Consider the following 25,029-nt stretch of genomic DNA (forward strand, 5'->3'; position numbering starts at 1 on the left):
GCTTATTTTATTTGTCTTTATATAATTTTTGATATTGTGTATTTCAACATTCCAACATAGCATAAACAAAAACATTTAAAAATAAATGTTCTATCTTTCTTACTTGGTGAATTTAATATGTTTGTTTGAATTATATTTTCTACTTTCTTTTAGTATTTTCCTATGCAGAAGAATAAATGGTAATTAAAATGTGCAGGATGAAAAGATGGAGCAGTCAGTGCTTGTACCACCAGGACCAGACAGCTTCCAATACTTCACTAGAGAGTCTCTTGCAGCTATTGAACAACGCATTGCTGCAGAAAAAGCTAAGAATTCTAAACAAGATCGTAAAGACAATGATGATGAAAATGGGCCAAAGCCAAACAGTGATTTGGAGGCAGGAAAAACACTTCCGTTTATATATGGCGACATACCTCCAGGAATGGTGTCTGAGCCCTTGGAAGACATGGACCCATATTACATCAATAAAAAAGTGAGTCTAATATCAATCCTGTTCTTATTCCAGCATTTGGAGTGCTTTATCATGTTGGTTTCATTTCCATGCGATGGGTACTATAACTTGTTACTTCAGTCTGTTAATCTGCAACCATGTAGGAAAATGTCATTCTAATGTTTCTAACGTGGAAACAGTTGAGCATTGCTAAAAGGTTTAGGTGTACAACAAGAGCAGAAAATGTTTGATGCCAGTGATACATATACATTCTACCTTCCAGAAAGGTAATAAATAAATATTTAATGTCTTCTAGTTACAAAAAGTTGATTTAGCTAATGTTTGTTTTTAGAGTATGTTTAACCTCGTTTGCTCTTGGCATACTGATCCTCCTGCTTTAAATAAGGAGGAATTTTGTAGTAATATTATCTTTAACATTAAGTTAATCAAATTGGCAGTAAATGTAACATTATGACTGATTGTGTAATATGGTTCTACAATGGATGTAGCAGGGTATAAGTAAATAGTGTGAAAATCTAGGCTTCTGTTCACTGCTGTCTAAGTATTAACAAAGTGCCCATTGTTCTCTATGGTGAAGGACAGAATGCAGCATCCTTAATAGTTACTAAACTTTCATCCTTTTTTATTATTTATATCAAAATTTATTCCTTTGATATAATTGAATTTATATCAAAGGAACATTTATATCAAAGCTGAAGCACAGTATGCTGTCTTTGATTATAAGCAATATGTAATACCTATATGAATGTGTATATGCATAATAGATGATATACTTCACAAATGTTAAAAAAGTGGAGATCTATCGAATCTGTGTACAGCAACACACCACACTTTCTCTGAGGTTCTTAAGATTTAGAACTGGCAGCACGAACCAGTACATACCACACTTTGTTCCCAGAAATCTGCTTTGATAGCAAATTATTAGGAAATTTGTCGAATCAAATGAGTTTCAATAGTTTGAGAAAAGCCTGAAGTAGAAGTTAACATCTCCAGGAAGACATGAAGCACTCTTAATGCTCAATACATTTACCTCTGTACCATTTAACATTTCAGCTTTCTCTTTATCCCTCTGTGAATTCCACTTTGTAAAGCCAAGGAGTCCATCAGCACACCCTCTCCCAGTGTAATGGTCTGACAACTCCTGCACGGTGGCTAGAGATTTTATGTTTTGGCATGGGGAGGCATCTATCTGAAATGATATGGATCTAACGATAAACACTAGAATGAAGGAAAATACTTATTTGCAAGAAAGGGTTAGGACAGATGCCACTGTTGCTTCAGGCCTATTTTAAGATCTCTGCATAAACCATACCTGATTTATCAACAGAAACTATGTCGGTTTGGCTTCCAAACTTTCAAACAGGGAGTAGAAATGGTGACCTACAGCACTGATCAAATGATACTAATGAACATGGTCATGTTGTTTATTCAGGAAACCTGTACAAGAGTTTTAGGAATATCTCTTTTTATCCCAAATTTGGGTCATGAGTGAAACTATCCATCAGTTGCCTCATATGCAAGTATTGCATCCCACTTGCTGAGGGTTTTTTTCATATTTTTATAGCAAGATTGGACAAGTTCACTGTATTTTGCATGCATTAAATGTTGAAATGTCATCTAAAGTGTTTTATATTTAATCTCTGGGACATTTTTCCTAAGCGGTAGCTTTGTGCATGCTGATTTGATACAGTTTAATACAGAATAAGACAGAAATAAATGTGTTGAGCTGATAAGAGAAACAAAAACGTATAGGTGTGCTAGTTTTGTGGGTTTTTAACTGTGCTTCTATGCAAAACCTATGGCGACATATTCATGCCCAATATTAACTGAAGGTGAAAGGAAAAGTAAAAAATCAACAACTGCTGTTTGACAACAGAACAGCCCATTATAGCAAATTTACACACCTGATAGTATGGTTGATTTACACTGTATCAGAGATACCCTGACTGCCAGCACCAGGGTATCCAGTGCTGGATAATAATACAATAATTAAGATCCAGTACACTTGGATCTTAATTATTTTTTATAATATAACACAATACCTGTTTTTATATTCTCATGATTTTATTATAATGAAATGCTGCTGACTGTGGTGGTCAATAATGCTGATCTTCACAACTGTGAAGTTTAGCATCTTAAATGGTTTCAATGCTCTTTTTTTTTTTTAATCCAAAATTGAGTAAAAATGAACTTGGACTCTCTCCATTTTTTCGTTCCACTTCTGTGTAAGTGCAAATCTGTGTGTTCCCAGTATAATAGTGACTGCCTGTTCATGCTGAAGCTGCCATCACAAAGGATCAAGGAGGTTCACATCACTGTCTATAGAGAAAGGATCAGCTGGAACCCCCTAAGATCCTGACCTACAGGCATGCATCAAAATCCGGTCCACTCGGTTTCATACTTTAAGGACTGGCTATTTTCTCTTGAACCTAGGCTGCTACATTAAAGAAGAGGGAGAGAATAAGTGGAACTAAATGGGTCTTGCTTCACTTTCCTCCTGCTATAATATAGATACAGCATTGTTGATTGCCACTTCATGCCCTGCCTCTTGCCAGAAGGATGTTGAACGATGTCTGTCAGAAAAGGTGCCTCCTTTTGTCCTGGCACTTGGTAATATCAGACTCTAATCCGATTAAACCGCTAGCTCCAGGGATTCCCAGACTTGTCTTGCGTTGTAGAAACAAAAAGATTCTGTAAAATTGCTTCATTTAATTTCATTACATCAAAAAAGGTGAACACACTAGTGATTTTAGGTATTTTTGATAGTTGTAAGTGAAAGAATTTTTAAGTGAAAAGTTCTAGCAAAGCAAAAAATTAAGGTCTTGCTAGAAAACATTGTTTCAAAGGATAACCACAAAACCAAGAAATGCCAACTTCCAATATGCCATAAGTCTCTTGTTCTAGCTACCCCTGGGGCTTTTCCTGAGAAGCTAAGGACGCAGCTCAACAATATGTTACCTCTTGCCTTTCAGAAGATCCTACTGAGGTCTTAAACAGTGCTTATTTAACTGTAGGAAGCGGAAATGCAATGGGAGTAGCAGTCAGCCTGCTAAATGTAGCCTTACTGAAACTGTGTTTAAAGCTAACTGGGAGGAAGGACAGGAGAAATAAGGTTTTGGGAACTCTTTGTCCCAAGAGGGTCTTGGAAATGGTATCTATTTGGTGTGGACTCTTCTCTTTTAGCTACATCTTCTCAAAATCCTCCTCCTCCTTCTTTGCCCTGTTAAGAATATGGTTTCTGGATTTATATTCGATATGCCAGAAATTACAGAACTGGGATCCAGGTTAAAGATGCAAAAGTGGCAAATCAGGGACTTCTTTTTAAGGATTTCTTTGAATTATTATATTCACACTCAAATACTTTTGAGTGTGAACAGCTTTCCTGCCTTTATAAAATGGTTAAAGCACTTCGTAAAACCTAAGCCCTGAAAAGTATGCATAATTCTTCATGTACAAGCATTAAACTTACAATTTGTTTAGAATTTATTTAGCTTTTCCCAGTGTATGTCTACTTTGTCCTGACAGCTTTGGGTACAATGCTTCATGTTCATTCACACTGCCCACACATTGGCTTGCATCTGGGTTGAGACTGGAGTGAGATATAGCAGGCTTACCAGGGAAGGAAGCTTACACAGGGACTGAATATCAGCTCTTATATTTATTTTTTCATGAAAATTCTTCTTCAGAGATAAGATATAGTTTTAGTTCCTGTTTAAGGCTAGAAGTCAGAGAATCAACAAAGTCATTCTGAAGGCTCCAGTCAGAAAGATGCTTTGAGTGAAATATTAAAACTGAGGCTGGGAGTTTCTGTCTTGTTGGTTCTGCTTATGCAGGGCAGCAGAAAGTAGAACAGCTAAAATAGCAGCAGCTTCCAACTGAAACTGGAGCTATGCCAGCATGCTGTTATTTTCCATAAGGCACGTTAGAAAATAAATGTATGTTTAATATGCTTGTGTTCAAAGATTTTTAAAAAAATGTAGGTTGACTAAACATAGGTGACGTAGTCTTAGATACAAAGTTAGTAGGGAGTGTGATTTTTCATGTATTTTGTCAACTAGGTCGTATCTACAAAAGCTCAGAGGGCGAGCTGGAGGCTTCTGAGCTGTGAGTACTGGCGGCTGGGGACAGACCTGAAGGGGAAACTCACCTTCCCCCTTGGGGTGTGAGGCTTTAAAACATTGTGCCAAATAGTCATTCATCTGCTCAGTGGCTTCAGTATTTAAAATGAAAACTTCATTTAAGGTCAGGTCATCTGCAGTCATGCTTTGAAGGCTGTTATCTGTAATCCATAACTGGAAGTATAGTTCGGAAACATTACCTCAGGCTTTATCCCACTGTCCTCAGTTTTATGTGCAGTTTCACCATTTCTGTGCAGAAGCCGGGAAATCAAATACATATCTTATACTGGTCCTGTACATCTTGAGTTTGTACTCAAGATAGTGTCAAGTGTCACTGTTAATGTCTCTTAAGGGGTTTGGTGTGCGTATAGGAGGATGTGCTGTGTAGAGCTATGACAGAGAGGCAGCTCAGGGAAGAAGCCAGCAAGTGAGTTGGGACTGGGACAGTTTTTCCTTAGGGCTTAATCCCTGCTTCTCCTCTGCCTTCAGTACTTGGTATCTGTCACAAACTGGAGAAAACTCTCATCTCCACATCTCTCTCCACCTCCTGGCAGCTCCTAGACATTTGTATCTGTACTTCATGATCCATACATGCTGAGCTTCCCAAATTTAAGCAGACTGAGGAATTGTCCTTCTTGAACCTCCTTGGAATATTTTCTCTATCTGCCAGCCTTCCCAGAAATAGCATCGTAGTCCACTTGCTTACAGACCTGAAGCAATGCTCGATGTCACAGACACCAGAAGAGAGCAACATATCCACTTCCACTGGCGTTCTAGTTTACTGCTCACTTTGTCAGCAATATAATGAAAACCAAGGAGGCTTTATCATCACTTATTTAGAAATATACAATTCTGACAAAACAAAAAAAGCAATTTTGGACATTTCTCTTGGGCAGATCCTTCAATGACATTAATTCAGTTTGATTTTAGGCTGTTATCCTTGCAAAATCCCTTCCACTGCATGCAGCTTTCTTTTGAGTTACTGAGCCTTCCTTCCTTCTGATTGATCTTGCAGTTGAAGAGAACCTTAGTGCCACAAAGAAACCTCAGTCCACATGTCCCATGTGTTAGTGCTCTTGCAGCCACAATGGCCTACAGTGGGAGCAAAGCAACCTTTGCAGGGTTTGCTCTCACATCATTTATATTTGGCTCATGGATTTATTCGAGACAAATAGACAAGCTTTCAGCCCACAGGGTTTTCTACAATTCTCTGAAGTAAGGCATGTGTGCCTTTAAGTTTCTCTAAATTTGACAGGCTCTTTAGCTGTTTAAATTTAACAAGTTTGTATGTCCTAGGAAGGTTTCACACCTGCAAACCACAGTTGTGCAAGGAAGTCATCTGAGATGTCTCTCTTGCTCTCCTTGGGTATGGTGTATTCATGTAATCATGGCTATATGTGTTACTGCTATTTCCCCCTCTCCACTAAGACCAAGAAACTGACTATAGTAAAAAATACGAACGAGTAGCCTATTAAATTAGTTTCTATAAGGATTTTTCTTGCTAACACATCATTAACATCCACACCTAAGGTTTCCCTGCGTCTGGTATTTTCAAACAGGAAGCAAAAGTTTTCTATGGGAAAACATAAACACAATGACAATTTTATTTAATCATTTCTGCACTTTTTTTTACAAGAAATGCGTCATGTAAATGCATCGTATTACTACACTGAGGTTATTTAATGAAGTACTATAAAAACTTTCATGAATTGAATGTTCAATATTTAAAATCATGTTTTCATTTGTCAGGTACATCAGGTAAGTACTGGAAATAAGTTATTTTAAAAATGAGTCATGGTTTTTGTGTATTAGCTATTCAAAAAGTTACAATTTTGGTGGTTGGTCACTGGGAGCAGTTTTAAAGTGAGCATCTACAATGAATACACACTTATAAAATGTCTTTTCTTTCTCTTTTTCAGACCTTTATAGTATTGAACAAAGGGAAGGCAATCTTCCGATTCAGTGCCACCTCTGCCCTGTACATTTTAACTCCCTTCAATCCTCTTCGAAAAATAGCTATTAAAATTTTGGTACATTCATATCCTTTTTCAATGATGGTTCAAAATGTTACACACTGAAAGTAACATTTCTATTCGTAACTCTTTCTATTTCATTGTAAATAAAGATTTTCATAGGCTATTACTTTTACTGTTATTTCACAGTGGAAGACTTATAGCAAGGTTTTATAAATACTAGAAAATATGTATATATCATATGGCTGTATTGTAGCTATTATACAAATTTCAATACTTCGGCTGTATAAATATGCAGATGGATTAAGAATCCATCTTGATAAATTTTCAGATTTATTTTAACATCAAAATCTTTTGTGTCACAGATTCTTTTTCGCACTATGAAGCTTATTCATAAAATAATTACATCTTTAAAGAAAAGCAGTTTGTGCTCACCAATTCCAGAAGAGCTCTGAGTTCTGCAAGCAGTTAGGCAAATATGCAGCTGCTCAGGAACGGCTAGCTCAGGGGTATGTTTATATTGCCTTTTAGGGGTCTTTCTGAGGCCATCCTTCAAGACCAGCTTTATAGTCTGTTGCAGCAGTGTGCCTGGAAGCCTGGTTCATGCACGCTGAGTCTCACATTCCCAAACCTGCCCAGTTGCACCGTAAGCCTCTGCCAAATTTAATACATTGCCAGAAAGCATAGGCAGCAGTCCTGCAGGTGGTTTGCAAAGCATGTCTACCTACAGACGGTGGACAGACTGAGGGACAATAACTGATGGGATGGTGCACCAGGAAACATTTTAAAGTGACACGGGGGATTGGTGCCTGATGTTCCTAGCAGGTTGATGGGAATTTCTAACAGGTGAGGTTTTGGTGCGCTTTTCTAGCAAAACCCCAGGACTGGGAAAAGTAGCCACCGAATGAAAACTTCAGTGTGACAGTTAGACTTTTAACATTGAACAGTCTGTCAAAGGTAGAAGCCGTATTATTAGAGACTGCTGGCAGAACCTTCTAGGTCTTTGGAAAAAGGAAGAAACAATTGCTGCTGACTCAGAAGACCTTTTCCTCTGAGCTCCCTGGAAGTTAAAGCAGTGAGAGAAGGGGGCGAAGGTGTCTGGAGAGGAGTCAGAGAGCATTTGGGAACAGTAGCTAAGGGACCTGAGAGACACCTACAGGCACAGTGGTGGTGATGGTGAGAAAACGCAGTCAAATACTGTCACATTGAAGCTTCTAATGAATGCTCATCTATTCAAGTTATAGACTCCGATTTACAATACCTTCCAACTCTGCATCTGTGCTAGTTGTGGGTAAAGTTTTTTACTGGTGTACTGATTACTGAGTTTGGTTTAGGTTTTAAGTGCCTCCTAATTGTCTTCAAAGAGTATCCAGCTGGTCTTGATGGCAGTCAGAACAAAACCCATTCTAATAAACTATATGCAATTTCAATATTTTTCCTTCTATCTCTTAACTGATTGTGTGATCATGTAATTTAGCTCTGTTATAGGAGGAGGTTTCCTTTCGCTATATGAACTGATTTCATTTCCAACCTGCCAACTATAGGATGGGCTATTTTTATCTTAGATGTAGATATAAGGGTTTAAAATTTTTTTAAAATCTTTAAACATGAAAAAAATTGGAGGTTCTTTTTTGTTCTTTTTTTTTTCTTTTTAAATTTGCTATAGCACAAACACTGCAAATATGAATGCATTTAACTAAGAACCATTTAATATGTTCCATAATGCATTTTAGATTTCAGCTGTTTATACAAGGTTCGCCACCTATAAGAAAAAGATCAGGGTGTAATATTGCTTATTATCTTTACTAATTTTCTGACTTTTATCAATAAGCTCTACTGCCCTCACGTTTTGAGGTGGTTGTTTGGCATTTTGGTCTTTGTAACAGAACTGTGCCTTTCACCTTCAGTGTGAAATATGTGTGTTGAGCACAAGGAAATTGGCACATTCATTGGAAAACGGTCATCCGCACGCCCTCCAAATTCACTGGTATAGGGTGCTCTGATCACATGTGCCCAGACAAGTGGTCAGATGTTGCATCCCCCTGCAAAAAAAAAAAAAAGAAGTGTGTGTCTCTCACCAGTGCTCAGAGACTTGCCCTGCAATTATTCTTCCTCACTGCCGGTACCTATTTTAATACCAGATACAGGAACTGATAACAGCATGAATTTCTCTCTCTCCTGCTCTGCTGACTCATCTCCTGGTATTCTGCGTTTGTTTTTTTTTCCCCCCCTTTTTCCTGACTGTCTCGACTTAAGGTAGAGTGTGGAACTGAGGAGGCAACGTGAGAGTAATGGGAGATGATCAGACTTTGGCAATTAATAGGAAAGGATGAAAAGGTAAGAATAGGTGGGGGGCCTGAGCAGAAAAAAAAAAGGGAGGTGTCAGTGGCTGGAGCTGCAGAGTGCAAGAGTGTTAGAAAAGAACAGGGAGATGTTCTAGAGAAAATGTGGTATCTGCTAAGTACTCCTGTCCTGCCCTTTGGAAGCTGGAATTACAGTGTTAGTGTGGCCTGGCTGCCAGCAGGTATCTGGGAAACCAATTGGCAACATTGTTTTTTTCCAATCTTTGTCTTCCACCAAGTCCATGCAGGCAGTAAGAGACTTCAGCTGCTCCAGTAATTGATTAGCTTAACACTGAATAGTGCCTCTAATCCTACTGCTTTTCTGTGTGGGAAGAGCTTGAAGAAGACAGTACATTTCAATGAAGAAGTCATTGTAGATCAGCATTGTTTGCCTATGCGTGTAGTTGCATTAATACAGAACATAAAATAGTAAATTAAGTGAAGGCTGAGGTAGTAAATCAAACACTCAAAATATGGGAGAAGAGAGGCACAGACATTGAATGACACATTTATGTTTGAGATTCCCATAAGTGAACGCATGGGCAGAGTTTAGATTTCAAAGTGTGTTAGCCCTTATTGAGCATCTGCTCTCTTTGAGAGTGAACAGCACTTTGGCCACGCAGCTCACAGATGTGGTGAGTTATTACAGAGTGAGCAACGTGCAAGGATGTACCCGTGGCCTTTGTTATGAATGATACCTCGCTGTAAACACATAATAAACTGCATAGAGATAAAACCTCAGCTCCTCTAAGAGGACTTTCAACTTCTTTAACTGTTTTATGAGACTACTGAAGCTGCAGCCAGGCATCTCCAAGTTTTTCAACTACCAAAATGGATTCTCTTTATTTAAAGGAATTTCCCTATTACGTTAAGTCAGACTCTTTAGACTTGCCCATGGTCTGTGAGGATAAGCATTGTAAGGCTTTCTTATAACTTATTCTAAGCCACCGAATGACAATTTTTGCTGTACAAAGCTTGTATGACAACATGCTCTTCAAAATGAGTTAAGTCACTTGTCACTTAAAATATCAAAATATTCACTGCTCGGTCAGGCATTTAGGCAAAGGTCACCCACCTGTCTTTGGGAATCAGGCAGCTAAATCCTTCCCAGTGATTTGAATGTTTACTTGAAAAAATATGCTTGAGTTTGAATTGTTCAGCAGCTGTAACCAATGATCTTAATCTTTGCACCAATTTTCTGCAAAGTTTAGTCTGAGATGTTACTCCTTCTATTGCTTCTTCACCTGGACTAAGCATTGGATTTTGGGAGATTTTTTATTTCCATGGCATAAAAACATATCCCAAACAACAAAATACTATCTACCTTATTAAAAAAAAAAAAAAAAAAAAAAAAAAAGTAATAATAAAATCCTGAGCTCTTGCATACGTTTATCTGTAAATGGATTTCTTCAGTTTAAGCTAACTTCTTTGCGAGTTATGTTGATGCAGCTATTTTGGAACACGCATTGGAGTTAACCATTTGCCATAAAGGCATAGAAGTTCTTATTTTTTGCTGCCATCATGTGGCCATTTTGAATCAAGTTTTGTTCTAGTTTGGCTGCTTCAATATTTCCAAATGTTTCAATAATCAAGTTTACTTTGTTGCCACAAAAAGGGAAAGGATCGCACTGTTTGTCCAGCCAGAGATCTTGTAAACCAAGAACATGGCATTGAGTGTAATGAAGCCTCAGTGGACTGTCCCACCTCCCTACCACAAGTCTCTTTGAGCTGTTAGTCTGGGTTTCATAGTCCCAGAATACCTGATTGTTCCTTGCCAGAACTCTAAATAAATCTAAAATACAAGTTTTCCTGCTAACACGTGTTTTGAGAGAGCCCGGAAATAATATTGGTCAATTATTCATTCCCCTTGATGTATGAGCTCTCTGTGAATTTCTGTTTCGCTGACTGAAGCATGTACTGCTAAGCTAGTGAAAGGCAAACATGGGATACAGTCACTTCAACAATTAAAAACAGTATTCTGTGTTTTGTTCTGTGTTTTTGGCAGACTGGCTGTGCTGGGAGCTGGGGTGGTTTGTGCTATGTCTATGGCTCTGACTCATGTTAAATAGGATAAACTATTTTACCTTGCGTATGCCAGCTGTTTAGTACCAGAACTGTAGAAGTGAAAGATTAATGCTTATTCAGTCGTGTCAGGTACGTAAGTAAAATTGTATTCTTCCACAAGTTATTTCGGTTTTGGCTGTTACCCTGCTCGTATTGCCTCCCAGGCGTGTGGGAGCCTCGTCCTTTGCCTTTCAGTACCAGCTGAAAACAAAACATGAGAACATCAACAAATCAACATCAGAATATTAACAAATCAAGGCTAATAATAAAGTTCAATGTGAAAACTACCAGGTTAAGCAAAATACACGTGCAGTGTTTACCAAAGTCTAAAAGATTTGTGTAAGTGGCACTATTTTACTATACATAAGTTATATGGCTGATGTGATATTGTATGAATTGCTGTTGTGTTTTCCTTAACTATATTTACATTATTCAGCATGCTTATCATGTGCACTATTTTGACCAACTGTGTATTTATGACCATGAGTAACCCTCCGGACTGGACAAAGAATGTAGAGTAAGTTGCATATGTTATTTAAAGATGTCTTTGACTGTTCCTCTAGCAGTCCGGATGCCAGTAATTGCAGTCGTGTGCTGGCAGGAACTAGCATGAGACACTGCTACCATTTCCTCTCTAAACTATGTAGAAATGTTGAAGAGTTATTTAAATCTCCTTATAATAGAATGATTGGGTAGAAAAAATGAAAGTTGTTTTCAGATAGTATTCTACTGAGATGCCACTAGTTTTCTCTTGTCTTCATGGTTTAGCATCTACCCAGTGTTTTTACACCTCCCTTATGCCACTGCATTAATAATAGAACCATGGCCACCTATTTGTACATGTCAGTTAAGAACAGCATATAAACAAAAAGATTTCTAAAGTGAGAATTCAGTTGTCGTGGGTTAGGCCGATCTGGCAACTAAACTCCATGCAGCTCTCCCACTCCAGTAAAGTGGAGAGGAGAAAAATATAATAAAAGAGCTGAGGGTTGAGACAGGAACAGAGGAGCACCCACCAACCATGGTCCCAGGCAAAAGAGGCTCAGTTTCCTTAAAGCAAAACAGTTTATTAACAGCTACCTAGAAAGAGAAAAGCAAACAAAAATGGTTACTTGAGAGGATCACAAGAAAGCAAGGCCAGATCTTAAAATCAACACCACTCCCCCCGCTTTGCCTTTTCTTCCCGGCTCTACCTCCTCCCCCGGCGCAGGGGGGCAGGGAATGGGGGAGTGCAGGTCAGTTCATTCCAAGTTGTTACTGCCAATTCTCTTAAAGGAGAAGGAGTCCTTACACCATTGTCCCTTGCTCCAGTGGATCCCCTACTCACAGGGAAAATGTGAGGTCCTACCCGCAGGAGGCAATCCTTACCCCATTGGATTGCTCCAAGTGCAGGATTTACCACAGCCTCAGATTCTTAGGGAGTTGTAGCCACTCGTTCTAGCGTGGGTTGTCATATCGACCTTAAATGCGTCTCCATACAGACTTTAAATGCGCGAATGCGCCTCGACCTGTGCCCATGATTCACAGCAGTCTCAGGCTCAGGCATCTCCTTTAAACAAAACACCTCCCCATCGGCGGGAGTTGTCCCACAGACTCTAGATGCATACTGTACTCAGGCTCTGGCATCTCTTCTCGACGTGGGTCCTCCACGGACTGCGAGTGGGTCTCTGCTTGCTCCACCGAGGACTGGTTGCAAAGGGGCCGCTTGCAAGGGGGACTCAGCTGCAACACACCTTGTCCTGTTCCATCTTCACTGACCTGGCGTCTGTGTGGCCGTTTCTCTCAGATCTCAGTCCTTTCTGGGTGAACTCGGCCCAGTGGGTGCCCAGGAGCGGGGCTCTCCCGAGTTCCCCAAGCGGCTCTGCAGCTGCCATCCTCGGCGGGGGGCGGGGGGCACCGGCCCGGGCCGCTGGCCCGGCTGGGTGCTGGGGAGCGGGGGCTGCGCCCCCCTCCCTTCTCCTCGCTCCTCGGCAAAGGCACACCTTTCCGGTTCCTTTGTCCCGACATAAAATGGGGCAATTCGCAGAGGCGCCGATTGGCTCAAGCCCCAGGGGGGATGGGGGTCCGGTGTGATGGGCAGCTTCTGCCACCCGGACCTCCCCCCCCCACATCAAACCACATCAGTGCATGCTTGCATTCTTCCCTTTTTAGAGTTAATATTAGATGTTTTATATGTTAGTGATTCAGACAGTATCCAGTAACTTATGCTCACAATCTGTTTGGTTAACAGCAACGGATTTAGTGTTGCATACTTTTAACTCAGTGTCACCAATGCATTTTTAATATATGTCATTTATTTGATGGATTTACTTAGTTCTATGTACAAGATCAGGACAGCTGTACTTCAACAGCCTGTTGCAACTAATGCATGTAAATACACAAATGTATATGAGAAATATAATGCATTTTGGAAGAAATTACTTATTTACTGTATTTCTTTTCCATTTTTGAAATAAAAAACTCTTTCGTTTGATCAGCAGGTTTTTATCAGAATATCAATGTAAAATGTTGCTACTTATTTTGATTAAATTTTCCTATATTTCCCAGGTATACGTTCACTGGAATTTACACGTTTGAGTCACTCATAAAAATCATTGCAAGGGGCTTTTGCTTAGAAGATTTTACTTTTCTTCGAGATCCATGGAACTGGCTTGATTTCACTGTCATTACTTTTGCGTAAGTTTTTGTTTTTTGCTTTTTCTTTGAAAGTGAAGGGCAAAAAGGGCATGAAATTAGTATCAATACATTTCAATTTCATTAAATGGAAATTCTTTTATGGATTTACTTTTGTCTAAAACAATTTTCATATTCGAATATGCATATTTTGATGTAAACATAACTACTGCAGAAGCCATTAGCACAGCTAGTATTAGAGAGGCTAATTTCATGTCCTGCTTATTTTTCTCTGAGCAGAAAAGGAGCATCCCTTTGACTTCATTCTCCAAACTTACCAATCTAGTCTAGATAAATTTTAGGCTTTCAAAGTTAAATCACTGCGATTCACTTCAGAGACATTTAACTTAACTGAAGGCTCTGAAAGCATATTAATGCAAGGCAAACTGCAGTGAAAGGTAAACATCTGACTGTTGCTATTTAATTTTTGCTAAAAACGCCAAAGCGGTCTTGATGAAAGACCCAAGTAAGTAGCATAAACTTTGCCTAAATTCTGAATAACTGTGATTTAATCCTACAGGTATGTAACAGAATTTGTAAACCTAGGCAATGTTTCAGCTCTTCGAACTTTCAGAGTATTGAGAGCTTTGAAAACTATTTCTGTAATCCCAGGTAAGAAGTAACTGGTGTAAGGTGTTAGGCCCCTTGTACTTCCCAACTGTTCCTTTTTATCCTGTCATTGTGTTTGTGTGTGAACTCCCCTATTACAGATATGTGACAGAGTTTGTGGACCTGGGCAATGTCTCAGCGTTGAGAACATTCAGAGTTCTCCGAGCTTTGAAAACAATATCAGTCATTCCAGGTGAGAGCTAGGTTAAACACTGAGGCTGACTTTAATTCACTGAAACAGAATTCATATTTTTTAAACATAAGTCTTATTTTTTTCCACAAAAAAAGCAGGAATCAGAAGATATTCGAATTCACTGAAATCTCTGATTCATTGCTTTTTAACATGAGCTCTTTCCTTTCAAAATCAGCCTTTGAGTTTAACAGATTCTTGCATGAGACATTGCAGTACACAGCGTGTGTGGTTTGCATCGTATGATGTCAAGCTTTCTTCTCCACATTCAACGAATATCAGTATCCCTGAAGTTTTCTTACCCATGTGTATCTTACCTACATGATGTTATGTGGTATTTGTTGTGAATATTTGTGTCTAAAAACCAGAACTGTTTGAAATGTTGTCTTAGTAAGAAGATGAAGGAATAAGATAATAAAGAGTAGCATGGGCATTGCATGGGGGATTTATTATCTTAAAATTCTACGATTTTCCAAACCATCTCCAGTTTTATAGCATTAAATGTTAATTCTATTTATCGTTGAACAGGCTTTTTACTACTGTCTTCTAAATCTAGTATGTTATAAAACTGATAGTAGCAAAGGTTTGGGGCAAGAGGTATTGACAAATAAAAAGAAAGAAGACTTTTATGTGAGATTCATGTACAGCATGAATAAAAAAGTCACTTGTTTTAACACTAAAACAAGAGTTTGAAATATATGCAACTCATTCCATTCACAGTTTCAAATGGACATAAATTTCAGCTATTTAATCATTTTCACAAGTGAAAAAGCTCTTCACAAAAATGTTACTTCACAGACATTACAATCATTTATTTGGGCTTCTGCATGAAATCTATAACTTTACTGGGAGACATCGTCATTTTTATGCTTTAAAAAAGTTTTGAACATCAGAATAAAAATTCCTTTGCATTTGCAGGCTTGAAGACTATCGTGGGGGCCCTAATTCAATCTGTGAAGAAGCTCTCGGACGTTATGATCCTGACTGTGTTTTGTCTGAGTGTATTTGCACTAATAGGGCTGCAGCTGTTCATGGGCAACTTGAGGAATAAATGCCTGCAGTGGCCTCCAGACAATTTTACTCTAGAAACAAATATTACTTCCCAACTTAACAGCACCATAGGTGAAAATGGTACATTGATTAATTCAACAGTGACTCCATTTGACTGGAAGGGGTACATTGAAGATGAAAGTAAGTATTGTCAGTATAATTCATATTGAAGTGATTTATGGCTGACCCAGTTCTCAGAAATAAGGAGGGAGAGGGATGATACATTGAGTTAAGATGGAGCAGAAGAAGGGTTTTCTCTCTCTCATAGATCTGCTCCAAAGGCTGGCACGGAAGAGAGAACAAAGAACCCGGTCTCTCTACTTGATACAGTTCTTTTTTTCAGCTCCCTCTGCCAAATCCACATCTCCCATGAGACTGAAAGGGGTCAAAAGGAATTCTTAAAATTAATAATCTTAAACATTTTCTATTTCCATACTCCAAAACAAGATCAGCAACAGACTTCTATGTCACTTCTGACATGTCAGAGACTTCTGACATTGCGTGAAGACTCCAGTGATGGAGTACTCAGTATTTTCTCCATCTATACATTCTTGTGCTTCATTATCAGAAAGGGTTTTTTTTCAAGGTCTAACAAATTTTTCTGCTGCAATTTAAGCTCATTGTTCTTATCAACTAAACTTCAGGCATCAAAACCAAATCATTCCCTACCATTAATCACTGTCTCTGAGGTATTTAGAGACTATTCTTATGTTGCCATGCCCTGTTCTCTCCTCTTGCAGTCGTCTTTTTGTATGTTAAGCAACCCAGATCATTAACCTTTTTCTCTTACAATTTATTTTCTAGATCTTGATCTCTCATCTGGATCTTTTCTTCTTAAACATCCTTGTTTGCAGTACCCACATCTAAGCATTTCTCCTCCACGAGGCATACTAAGTAGAGAAGAAGGATTATGTGGTAGCATAGTAACCTGTACTTCTGTTTTATATATCACAGGTTGTTATAATTGTAATATCATTAAATCCTGTTCAGCTTCTGGCCTACCTGCCACCTGGATCTTCTACAGACTTTTACTTCATTGAGTTCCCACTTTGTATTTGCACAGTTGATCGTTCCAGCCTAAAGATCGCCCTATTTTTTCAGACCATCTCTCCAACTGTTCTTGAACTTTTAAAGTGTAATTCTTTCCTCAAACTCACCACCATCCTTATCTGATCAGTATTATTTGCAAATTTGATAAGCATTCTTCCATTATCTAGATTAGTTAAAACCTTGAATATCAGCAATCTCAGACAAACTTCTTCAGAAGTTGTTTTTATGCATCTTTCCAATTTGATAATTTCCAAAAGTACCATTTTCCAATCAGTTTTGCTGATACGGAGCAGTCTGGCAAACTGTGAATAGACAAAGAAATGCCTTTCAGTATGGTTACATGTGAGGTTACAAACCTAAGCTTTCTATCCTAAAAATCAATGCTGCTTAATTCATTTGAGACAGGTTCACATGCATTAAGACGTAGCTGATGGCATTCATCGCCTCTAACAGTGAAAGTTACTTTTGGAGATAAATAAGAACTAAAGGGGAGAAAGGGAAGGGAAGGGGAATGGAAAGACTGGCCACAGTAGCCACCTGCAAAGAGAAGTGGTGGGGTCCCCCGGTGAGTCTGCTCCCCTGGGTATCCTTTCCAGTGCAGCAATGATCACTCCAGAATACTCTTCCCATAGCAACCGGGTATTTTTCATTAGCATCTCCTCAAACTCCCTACAGGTTGTTCCTGCTTACAGTGCTATTAGCACTAATTGGAACGCACTTTGATCAGGGCGTGTGCTGCATGGCAGGTTGGTTTTTAAGCTCGTACATGCATGTTATTAGGTCAACTAATATAAACCAAAAGCTACAAACAAGGAGTAGGAAAAGGGGGAAGAAAAAGAGATGAATCTCACACCAGAGACAATTGCTTCCCATGAGTAACCGCAGCAACAATAATGTGTTTGCAGGTATAACGTCATGAGAATAACAGCAACATAAAAAGCAGCATGAGAACAAAGGAAAAATAGTGCCACCGAGCTCCGGAAAACACTGCCACAGCAGCTGGTGTGAAAGGTTGCAGAGCTGCAACTGAGAGGCAGGATACAGAAATGCAACTGGAAAGCCCTTAGCTATAGAGAGGCTAAGGCACCTAAGGAACTGTGGAGCAGCCAGGACTCTGACAAATGAAGGCTAAAACTCTGCAGCCAAAAAGCTAAATAGAATCCTGTTCACATAAATAAATTATTGACCAGCAAGGCAGGGTTACGTCTGTATTGAGCACTACTACAGTTGCTACTGGAATATAATATAAAGTTCAATTTTGATAGAATGTTGAAAAATTCTTCAGAAAAGAGCAGAATGATTAAAGAGTTGGAAAACATGCTTTCTACCAAGGAGCTCAACCTGCTTAGCATATCAAAGAGAAGGTTTAAGGGGTGATTTGATCACAGTTGAGAAAAACCTTATGGAGAACAGAAATTTCATCATAGACATATCTTTGATCTAGCAGGCAAAGATATAACAGGTTCAATAGCTGCAAGTGAAAGCCAGACAAATTTCAAACAGAAGACAGCTTCTAACTGTGATCACACGGCTGATCAATGACTGCGATGGATTTCCATCTGAATTTCTTAAATCAAGACGAAATCTTTTTGTGAAACTCACTTTACTTGAACATATGAATTCATGGAGATGCCATGCCACAGGGTATAACAAAGTCTAAGCAAAGTCTCCTAAAGAAGACCTAGACTTCAAGGTCAAACTTAATTTTCTGTCTTTTTAACCAAGAATCTATAAACTCAACCTCTGATTTCATTTGATTTAAAGAAGATCTGAAGCCCCTTGAAAAACAAAGCCGAATTGAATTTGTTACAGAAAATATTTTATTGAATGGCTACTTGAGCCTTTGGTATATGTACACAGGATTTCGTATGTATTATGAAATTTATAATGAAATTATGAGTCTTATTATGAAGTTAATAATCTTGTCCTTGCTTATTGGCAGTTTCAAAGAGAAGAATTATCTTCTCACATCTTCCTGCTCTCTTCTTTCAGGTGGGCAAATGATACAGAAATGGTTCTTAAACCAGCTGTGTCACAGGGCAATAAGAAGGGACCTACCTGGAGCTCAGAGAAGTACAATGGCACTGTCTTTTGTAGGAGTTATAAAAGTTTTTATGCCAATAGCTGTGTATACTAGCGAAAAAGGCATTTAAGCCCTAATTTTGCCACTGAGCTCATTTTTGGAGACACCATTTAGAGAAACTTTATGTAAGCACTCCTGGCACTAGTGAGTCAATCACTTTTTTTCGTTTTTCCAGCATAGCAAATCTGATAGAATTAATGCTAGATAAGTTCAAGTTTGTCTTGGCAAGCTTGCCATGAGCAAATTTTTCTGGGAAATAACATCTCACAATCTATTTTGTGAAATAACAATTATTCTCAATCATTACCCTAGGTTTACTCAAACTGTAAATTCCTTTGAAGTAAAGTGCTCACCTACCAGGGATTTTTTCCCATTTTCTGATCAAATATAGGGGAGCTAAACATGCACCTTTGATGTAGTGAGGGACTTTTCACGTTACTTCGGTAAAATGCAATTCCAGGTTTTGCATGTAGTTAGGGACACATGCTTATACCGCTCAGCTTGTGTTGTTATAAAAAATTTTCCTATCGTGATAATATTTTGAGCATTTGTCATGGTTTTATCAGTGCACTCAGAGAAAGTCTGGGTGGCTATTATTTCCTCTGGGGCTGGCAAGTACAGTGTCCTTACAGGGCACATCTTGTCTGAATTACAGAACGTGAATACAGATGCTGTTTTAGTGGTTCAGCTCAGCCGATGCAGTACTGATCGTGACTGACTGCTCCATGCCAACTATATCAAGTCAGGTTTGCGTTCTTCCAACCAGTTGCTGTTTTCCAGCATGTTTTAATCGTGATTAGCTGACATAATGCAGAGTAAGATTTGCCTCACAGAGGTCAGCTGTGGTCAGCATCGTGTCAGCTAACTCTGCTATTTACAGCTGTGTTTCGGCACAGTGCGGTTCTGCAATGCATACCAGCCCAGGACGACAGCGGCCGCACGTAGGGTTGTGCACTTTTGCGGAAAAAAAAAAAAGCACTTCTCAAGGATATAGTCAAAGTGAATCTTAATAAGTACAACGTTTTGTGCATCATCTCTATTCTTCTAAGAAGAGACAGGGCAATGGCTTTGTTTTTTAAACCATCTAAAATGTCCTTTAAATACAGGATTTCTATACAAATTACAGGATGGTTGGCTACAGGGCGATTTTGTGGAATTTACCCAATTTCTCTTTCCTGAGGTGATAAATTATTTCATCATATACTCCTAAAATCCTACCTACTCATGTCAGTGACTGTTGCAGTATTTCTGTCCGAGTTAAATTTAGATGTAATCAGGGCCGTCGTAGCACCCCGCGGGCCAACCGCAGTGTGCACACACCTGTGCCAGTTACAAACACTTGTGACAGTTACCTAAAATGTGAGCTCTGCAAAACACCACCCAGCTGCCAATGGATCTAAGCGACAAACTGGAACCCTTGGCAATACTGATCAGAAAGTTTGAAATCTGTTACCAGTATATTTTTTGGATACAATTTAAATGTTATAATAAATAACTGTACAACATAATTTCACAAAGCGTGATTTAGTTCAGCGATCAGACTGAAGGGAGAATTATACATTTCATCTACATACAGCAGCATTGGACAGGATTTTTAGCACATTTTGGCATTTTAACAGTAAGTGCTGTGAGTGATAGCACTTACCGCAATTCATACAGTCATTTACTCCAAAGTTATGGTCCTGCTGAAAAATTAATACTCCCTGTTTAAAATTGTATCTAAAATCACCTTAACACTTTTAGAGTGGGACTATTTATTTCATAGAGCTGTAAGAAAACTTTCAGAATTTTATAATTTTTTAAAAATTCTTTTCTAAACAGGTCATTTTTATTTTCTGGAAGGGCAAGCTGATGCTCTGCTTTGTGGAAATAGTTCTGATGCTGGGTAAGACCAAATTTCATCATATTATTACATTGTGTACAGATTAGACCCGTGTTTTTCAGATGTACGTTGGAGGGGGGCTGTATTTGAGTGACGATCTCCTTTCACGTCATTTTTTACACTGAACTGAGGATTTGGGTTCTTGGTCAGAGCTCAGTGGGTTGGTTACATGAGCTTAGTCTTTGCATGAATGAATCAGTAATTGGTATTAGTGTAGCTCCTGCCTGGATGAGAAGTAACAGACAAAAACACATGCTGTTTTGCAGTTCCAGCTGCATATATGAGTACTGACAGACTCAGAGAGTAAAAAACCCTGACATTGACATTAATGTCATGACATTAATAATTAAAGAAATTATTTGGAATATTATGTTTTAAAAGCTTAGATTAAACTTTTGACACTCATTTTTATGTGCCTTTATGTTGTTCTAGTGTCCTTTAAAATAATTTTCCATTAAAAATCTCAACTGCTATTATTTCTAGTCTGATTAACTAAAGAAAAATCCATTTTTTAATCCTAATCTTCTGCACATTCCAGGTGATAATATTAAAATAACTGTATATGATAACACCCAGTTTGTCTTCATAGGCAGTGCCCAGAAGGATATACGTGCGTAAAAGCTGGTAGAAACCCCAATTATGGCTACACAAGTTTTGACACCTTCAGCTGGGCTTTCTTGTCACTATTTCGCTTGATGACTCAAGACTTCTGGGAAAACCTCTATCAATTGGTGAGAATTTTTTAATGCAAAATAGACTATGTTTGTACCAATAATGCAAGAGGCATTTTCTTATGCTATCTTAATTTTAACGATATGAAAAACAGAACTTTTTTTAATACATTCTTGCTTATAAATGTATTCTTATTTCCAGACACTGCGTGCTGCTGGGAAAACATACATGATATTTTTTGTTTTGGTGATTTTTCTGGGCTCTTTCTACCTGATCAACTTGATCCTGGCTGTGGTGGCCATGGCCTATGAAGAACAGAATCAAGCAACCATGGAAGAAGCAGAACAGAAAGAGGCAGAATTTCAACAGATGCTGGAACAACTGAAGAAGCAACAAGAAGCAGCTCAGGTAGAATTTATCACGTAGTAAGATAGAAGTGTACGAAAGTAATTTTACTAGAGATATTTACCCTCTGCTTTCTGAATTTGAGTTATAAAACATTCTGTTAGGCTTTCAACGACAGAGCTAGCTTTTCTGTTCTGCACTGAAGACATTGTACTGTGAATGATCCAGTCTTAATCAAGGAAGAATATTCAAAACTAGGTATACGTTATTCATTATGTTTTTCTTAGTCTAGTGTCATTAATACAGTCTGTTAGACTTCTACATTTAAAACCTATTCATGAAAGATGGAGAAAGGCTATGTCCAACTCATATCTTGAGTCAACTGAGTAATAAAAATTAGAAAAACACTAAGGAGAGTGTATTCTATGGAAAGTGTTAAGACTGTTTGGACTAGAAATTCTATAGAAGTAAATTAAAAAAAAAAAAAAAAAACCAAAACAAACAAAACACGATGTCATGGTTTGCTCAGTGACACAAATTCATTCTGCAACATGGCAGGCGGCAGCGGTGGCAGCAGCAGCAGTAACAGCATCTGCAGAGTCCAGGGAGCCCAGTGCTGGGGGAGAAGCAGGGGGCGTCTCAGAAAGTTCCTCAGAGGCATCAAAATTGAGCTCAAAGAGTGCAAAAGAGAGGAGAAATAGAAGGAAAAAAAGAAAACAGAAAGAACAGTCTGGAGGAGAGGAAAAAGATGAAGATGAATTTCACAAGTCTGAATCAGAAGACAGCATCAGAAGGAAAGGTTTCCGATTATCTATTGAAGGCAATAGACTGACATACGAAAAGAAGTATTCTTCTCCACATCAGGTATTGCATGTAGTTATTTTTAGTAGAAGCATACATTTAAAGCATCATAGGCTGTTACAAAACTACTTTACTCTTCCTGGTATCATAATATGTCCCTACTGCCTAAAGAAAAGAAACACTGAGATTTTCATTAAACTTTATTATTGTTGCCAGTGCTTGAGAGGAAGTGCTGTAGCTGCTAGATTATCTTGTAAAAAAACACAGAGAATTCAGTGTAACCTCATATCTCTATTCTTGTAGTAGGATTGTTTAAAAATCATATTAAAATATTCTCTGATTGATTCCATGAGGATGTTTTTGAGTGATTGTGTATTATCTAGACTTACTAAAATGCGACAATATTTTTCCATTATGATAGCCTCGTATTTTCCTCCTGTTTCAATGATGTTTGAAGGCTGGTTCAATACGTACAGGATGCTGCATACATGACATAGTGCATGTATAGACTCCCTTTTTTGCTTGATGATTATTGTGCAACCACACTACTCAGCAACTTTAACTGACGTGAGGAGAAAGGAGTGCTCAAATTTGGTTTTGTCTCAGAAATAACAGTGTTCAAGGATTCTTATCTGAAAAATATAAATATAATGAAGTACATAGAAAAATTTCATAGCAGCATTTAGCTTCTGGAAAAAATGGTTACTCTCATATAAGAAAAAAAAAAACCACAAACTGTATGCTATCCTAATAACAATGCTAAGTTTGAAGGTTTTCGCTAATAATCACAAATTTTGTTTGCCTGCAGTCTTTGCTGAGCATTCGCGGCTCCCTGTTTTCGCCAAGGCGCAACAGCAGAACAAGTCTTTTCAGCTTCAGAGGTCGAGCAAAGGATGTAGGATCAGAAAATGACTTTGCTGATGATGAGCACAGCACTTTTGAAGACAATGATAGCAGAAGAGATTCTCTCTTTGTGCCGCGCAGACACGGTGAACGGCGCAACAGTAACATTAGTCAGGCCAGTAGGTCATCCAGGATGCTGGCGGTGTTTCCAGTGAATGGGAAGATGCACAGCACCGTGGATTGCAATGGGGTGGTTTCCCTGGTTGGTGGACCATCTGTTCCTACATCGCCTGTTGGACAGCTTCTGCCAGAGGTGATAATAGATAAACCAGCTACTGATGACAATGTAAGAAAGTTTTAAATAGCTTAGGCATCGTGGCCTTTTCTTACTGCACCAGCCAGTGTTTTCTACAGAATGGAATCCTTGGCAATGCTTCCTGGTTGGTCAAGCTGTGAATGCTCCTGCATCTTGTAAAATCTTTAATAAATAAAACAGCTAAGATAGGTTTGCAAACTAAGCATTTACTTACAAATATTCTCATAACTAACGAATGCAATTCGCGTTTTCCTAGTAATAAAATATTAACTTACTTACACAGTCATAAAAGCATTATACTTTACTGTATTACTGTGCTATACTTTACTTTTGCTGATCTAAATGTCCGTCTGGCTATGGTCTGCAAATTTATAGTTACTATACAACTGAAAATAGTATACAAAAATATTATCATATAACTGCAATCAATATGATGCTGCTGTTACCACTGTATCAAAATTAGCATTGTTAGTTAATTTTGATAACATCAGCCCCATTAAAAATGTAAGGAAGTTGTCAATTCTTTATTATCATTTATTTCTCATTCTTATATGTTTTTCCATCCATTGCTGGTGGAATTCTGCAGTGTAGATAAATAGTTCATTGGAAGATCACATTTCAATACATACTTCCAAAAATACAAATTTCTGTGTGAACATATGTACAGCACATATTGCTGCCATTCTCTTACCATATCCAAGGTAAGAGAAGATGTCTCAAAAAAATTTCTTGCTTAGTTCGAAGTCATCTACTCACATTACTAAAAAAATACTAGCATGAGAAAGCATGAGGAAGTCAGGCTTTTCTTACTTGCTACAGTTTACCTAGGGAACAAGACTCTTGTGTTACAAACCCCAAAATATTCTGTCAAGCAGGAGCAAGGAAAAAAATACAATTTGCAAAAATTTTATACAATATTTTGAACTCAATCCTTTTCAATTTCTTTAAATCAATTTTCCTAGCTTGAATGAAAAAAATACAAAAGATAAGTAAATAAGCTCTCAGTCTTGAACAATAGGTAACTATTGCCTCATATCTTTTAAAATTATTTAAAAGATACTAAAAAGTAATAAAAGTCTGACATGGTAAAAACTGAAGTGCACGAAGCACGTATCCAAGCCAAGACATTAATAACAGGGTTCTATGTAGTATTTGCTTATCTTATGACTCCAACATGGTCTCACCTATTACTGTTCTGTGTATAGGGCACTGCTACAGAAACAGAAATGAGGAAGAGATTATCAAGCTCTTTCCACGTTTCTATGGACTTCCTGGAAGATCCAGCTTTAAGGGAAAGAGCCATGAGTATTGCTAGCATCCTCACAAACACTGTGGAAGGTGTGTGCTACACATAGCTTCACATTTAATACCTGTTTTTTCAATGGACTTCTGAAAATTTGAGTTGAAACTTAAAAACTGATTTAAAGTAGCTTAATTAACAGATACTCTCCCACAAATCAGCACGTATTTATCAGTAAACTCAAAGCTCTTTATTTATTAAGGTTATCACATAAGTAAGGATTTCTATCTCATTGTTTTGCTACCATAATACCTCATGTGGTCATTA

At 38.2% G+C, this 25,029-nt stretch overlaps 1 protein-coding gene across 4 annotated transcripts in view; it reads left to right on the top strand.

Moving 5' to 3' along the window:
* The first annotated feature begins 205 nt into the window (after positions 1-205).
* LOC104376594 (sodium channel protein type 1 subunit alpha) overlaps positions 206-25,029 on the top strand; it is a 67,606-nt gene continuing 42,782 nt past the window's right edge. The window contains exons 1-12 of one of the 4 annotated variants that reach the window (XM_086615977.1): positions 206-472; positions 6,489-6,610; positions 11,382-11,465; positions 13,496-13,624; positions 14,332-14,423; positions 15,339-15,611; positions 20,425-20,488; positions 21,075-21,216; positions 21,359-21,565; positions 22,061-22,366; positions 23,112-23,492; positions 24,668-24,800. In XM_086615977.1, the coding sequence (XP_086472103.1) occupies positions 206-472; positions 6,489-6,610; positions 11,382-11,465; positions 13,496-13,624; positions 14,332-14,423; positions 15,339-15,611; positions 20,425-20,488; positions 21,075-21,216; positions 21,359-21,565; positions 22,061-22,366; positions 23,112-23,492; positions 24,668-24,800 (2,200 nt within the window). Of the gene's footprint in view, positions 473-6,488; positions 6,611-11,375; positions 11,466-13,495; positions 13,625-14,141; positions 14,234-14,331; positions 14,424-15,338; positions 15,612-20,424; positions 20,489-21,074; positions 21,217-21,358; positions 21,566-22,060; positions 22,367-23,111; positions 23,493-24,667; positions 24,801-25,029 lie in introns of all 4 variants that reach the window. The other 3 variants (XM_086615976.1, XM_086615975.1, XM_086615978.1) reach the window with 3 other exon arrangements.

This window comes from Tauraco erythrolophus, chromosome 8 (assembly GCF_009769465.1).
Source record: "Tauraco erythrolophus isolate bTauEry1 chromosome 8, bTauEry1.pri, whole genome shotgun sequence".
In the NCBI taxonomy this organism is placed as follows: domain Eukaryota; kingdom Metazoa; phylum Chordata; class Aves; order Musophagiformes; family Musophagidae; genus Tauraco; species Tauraco erythrolophus.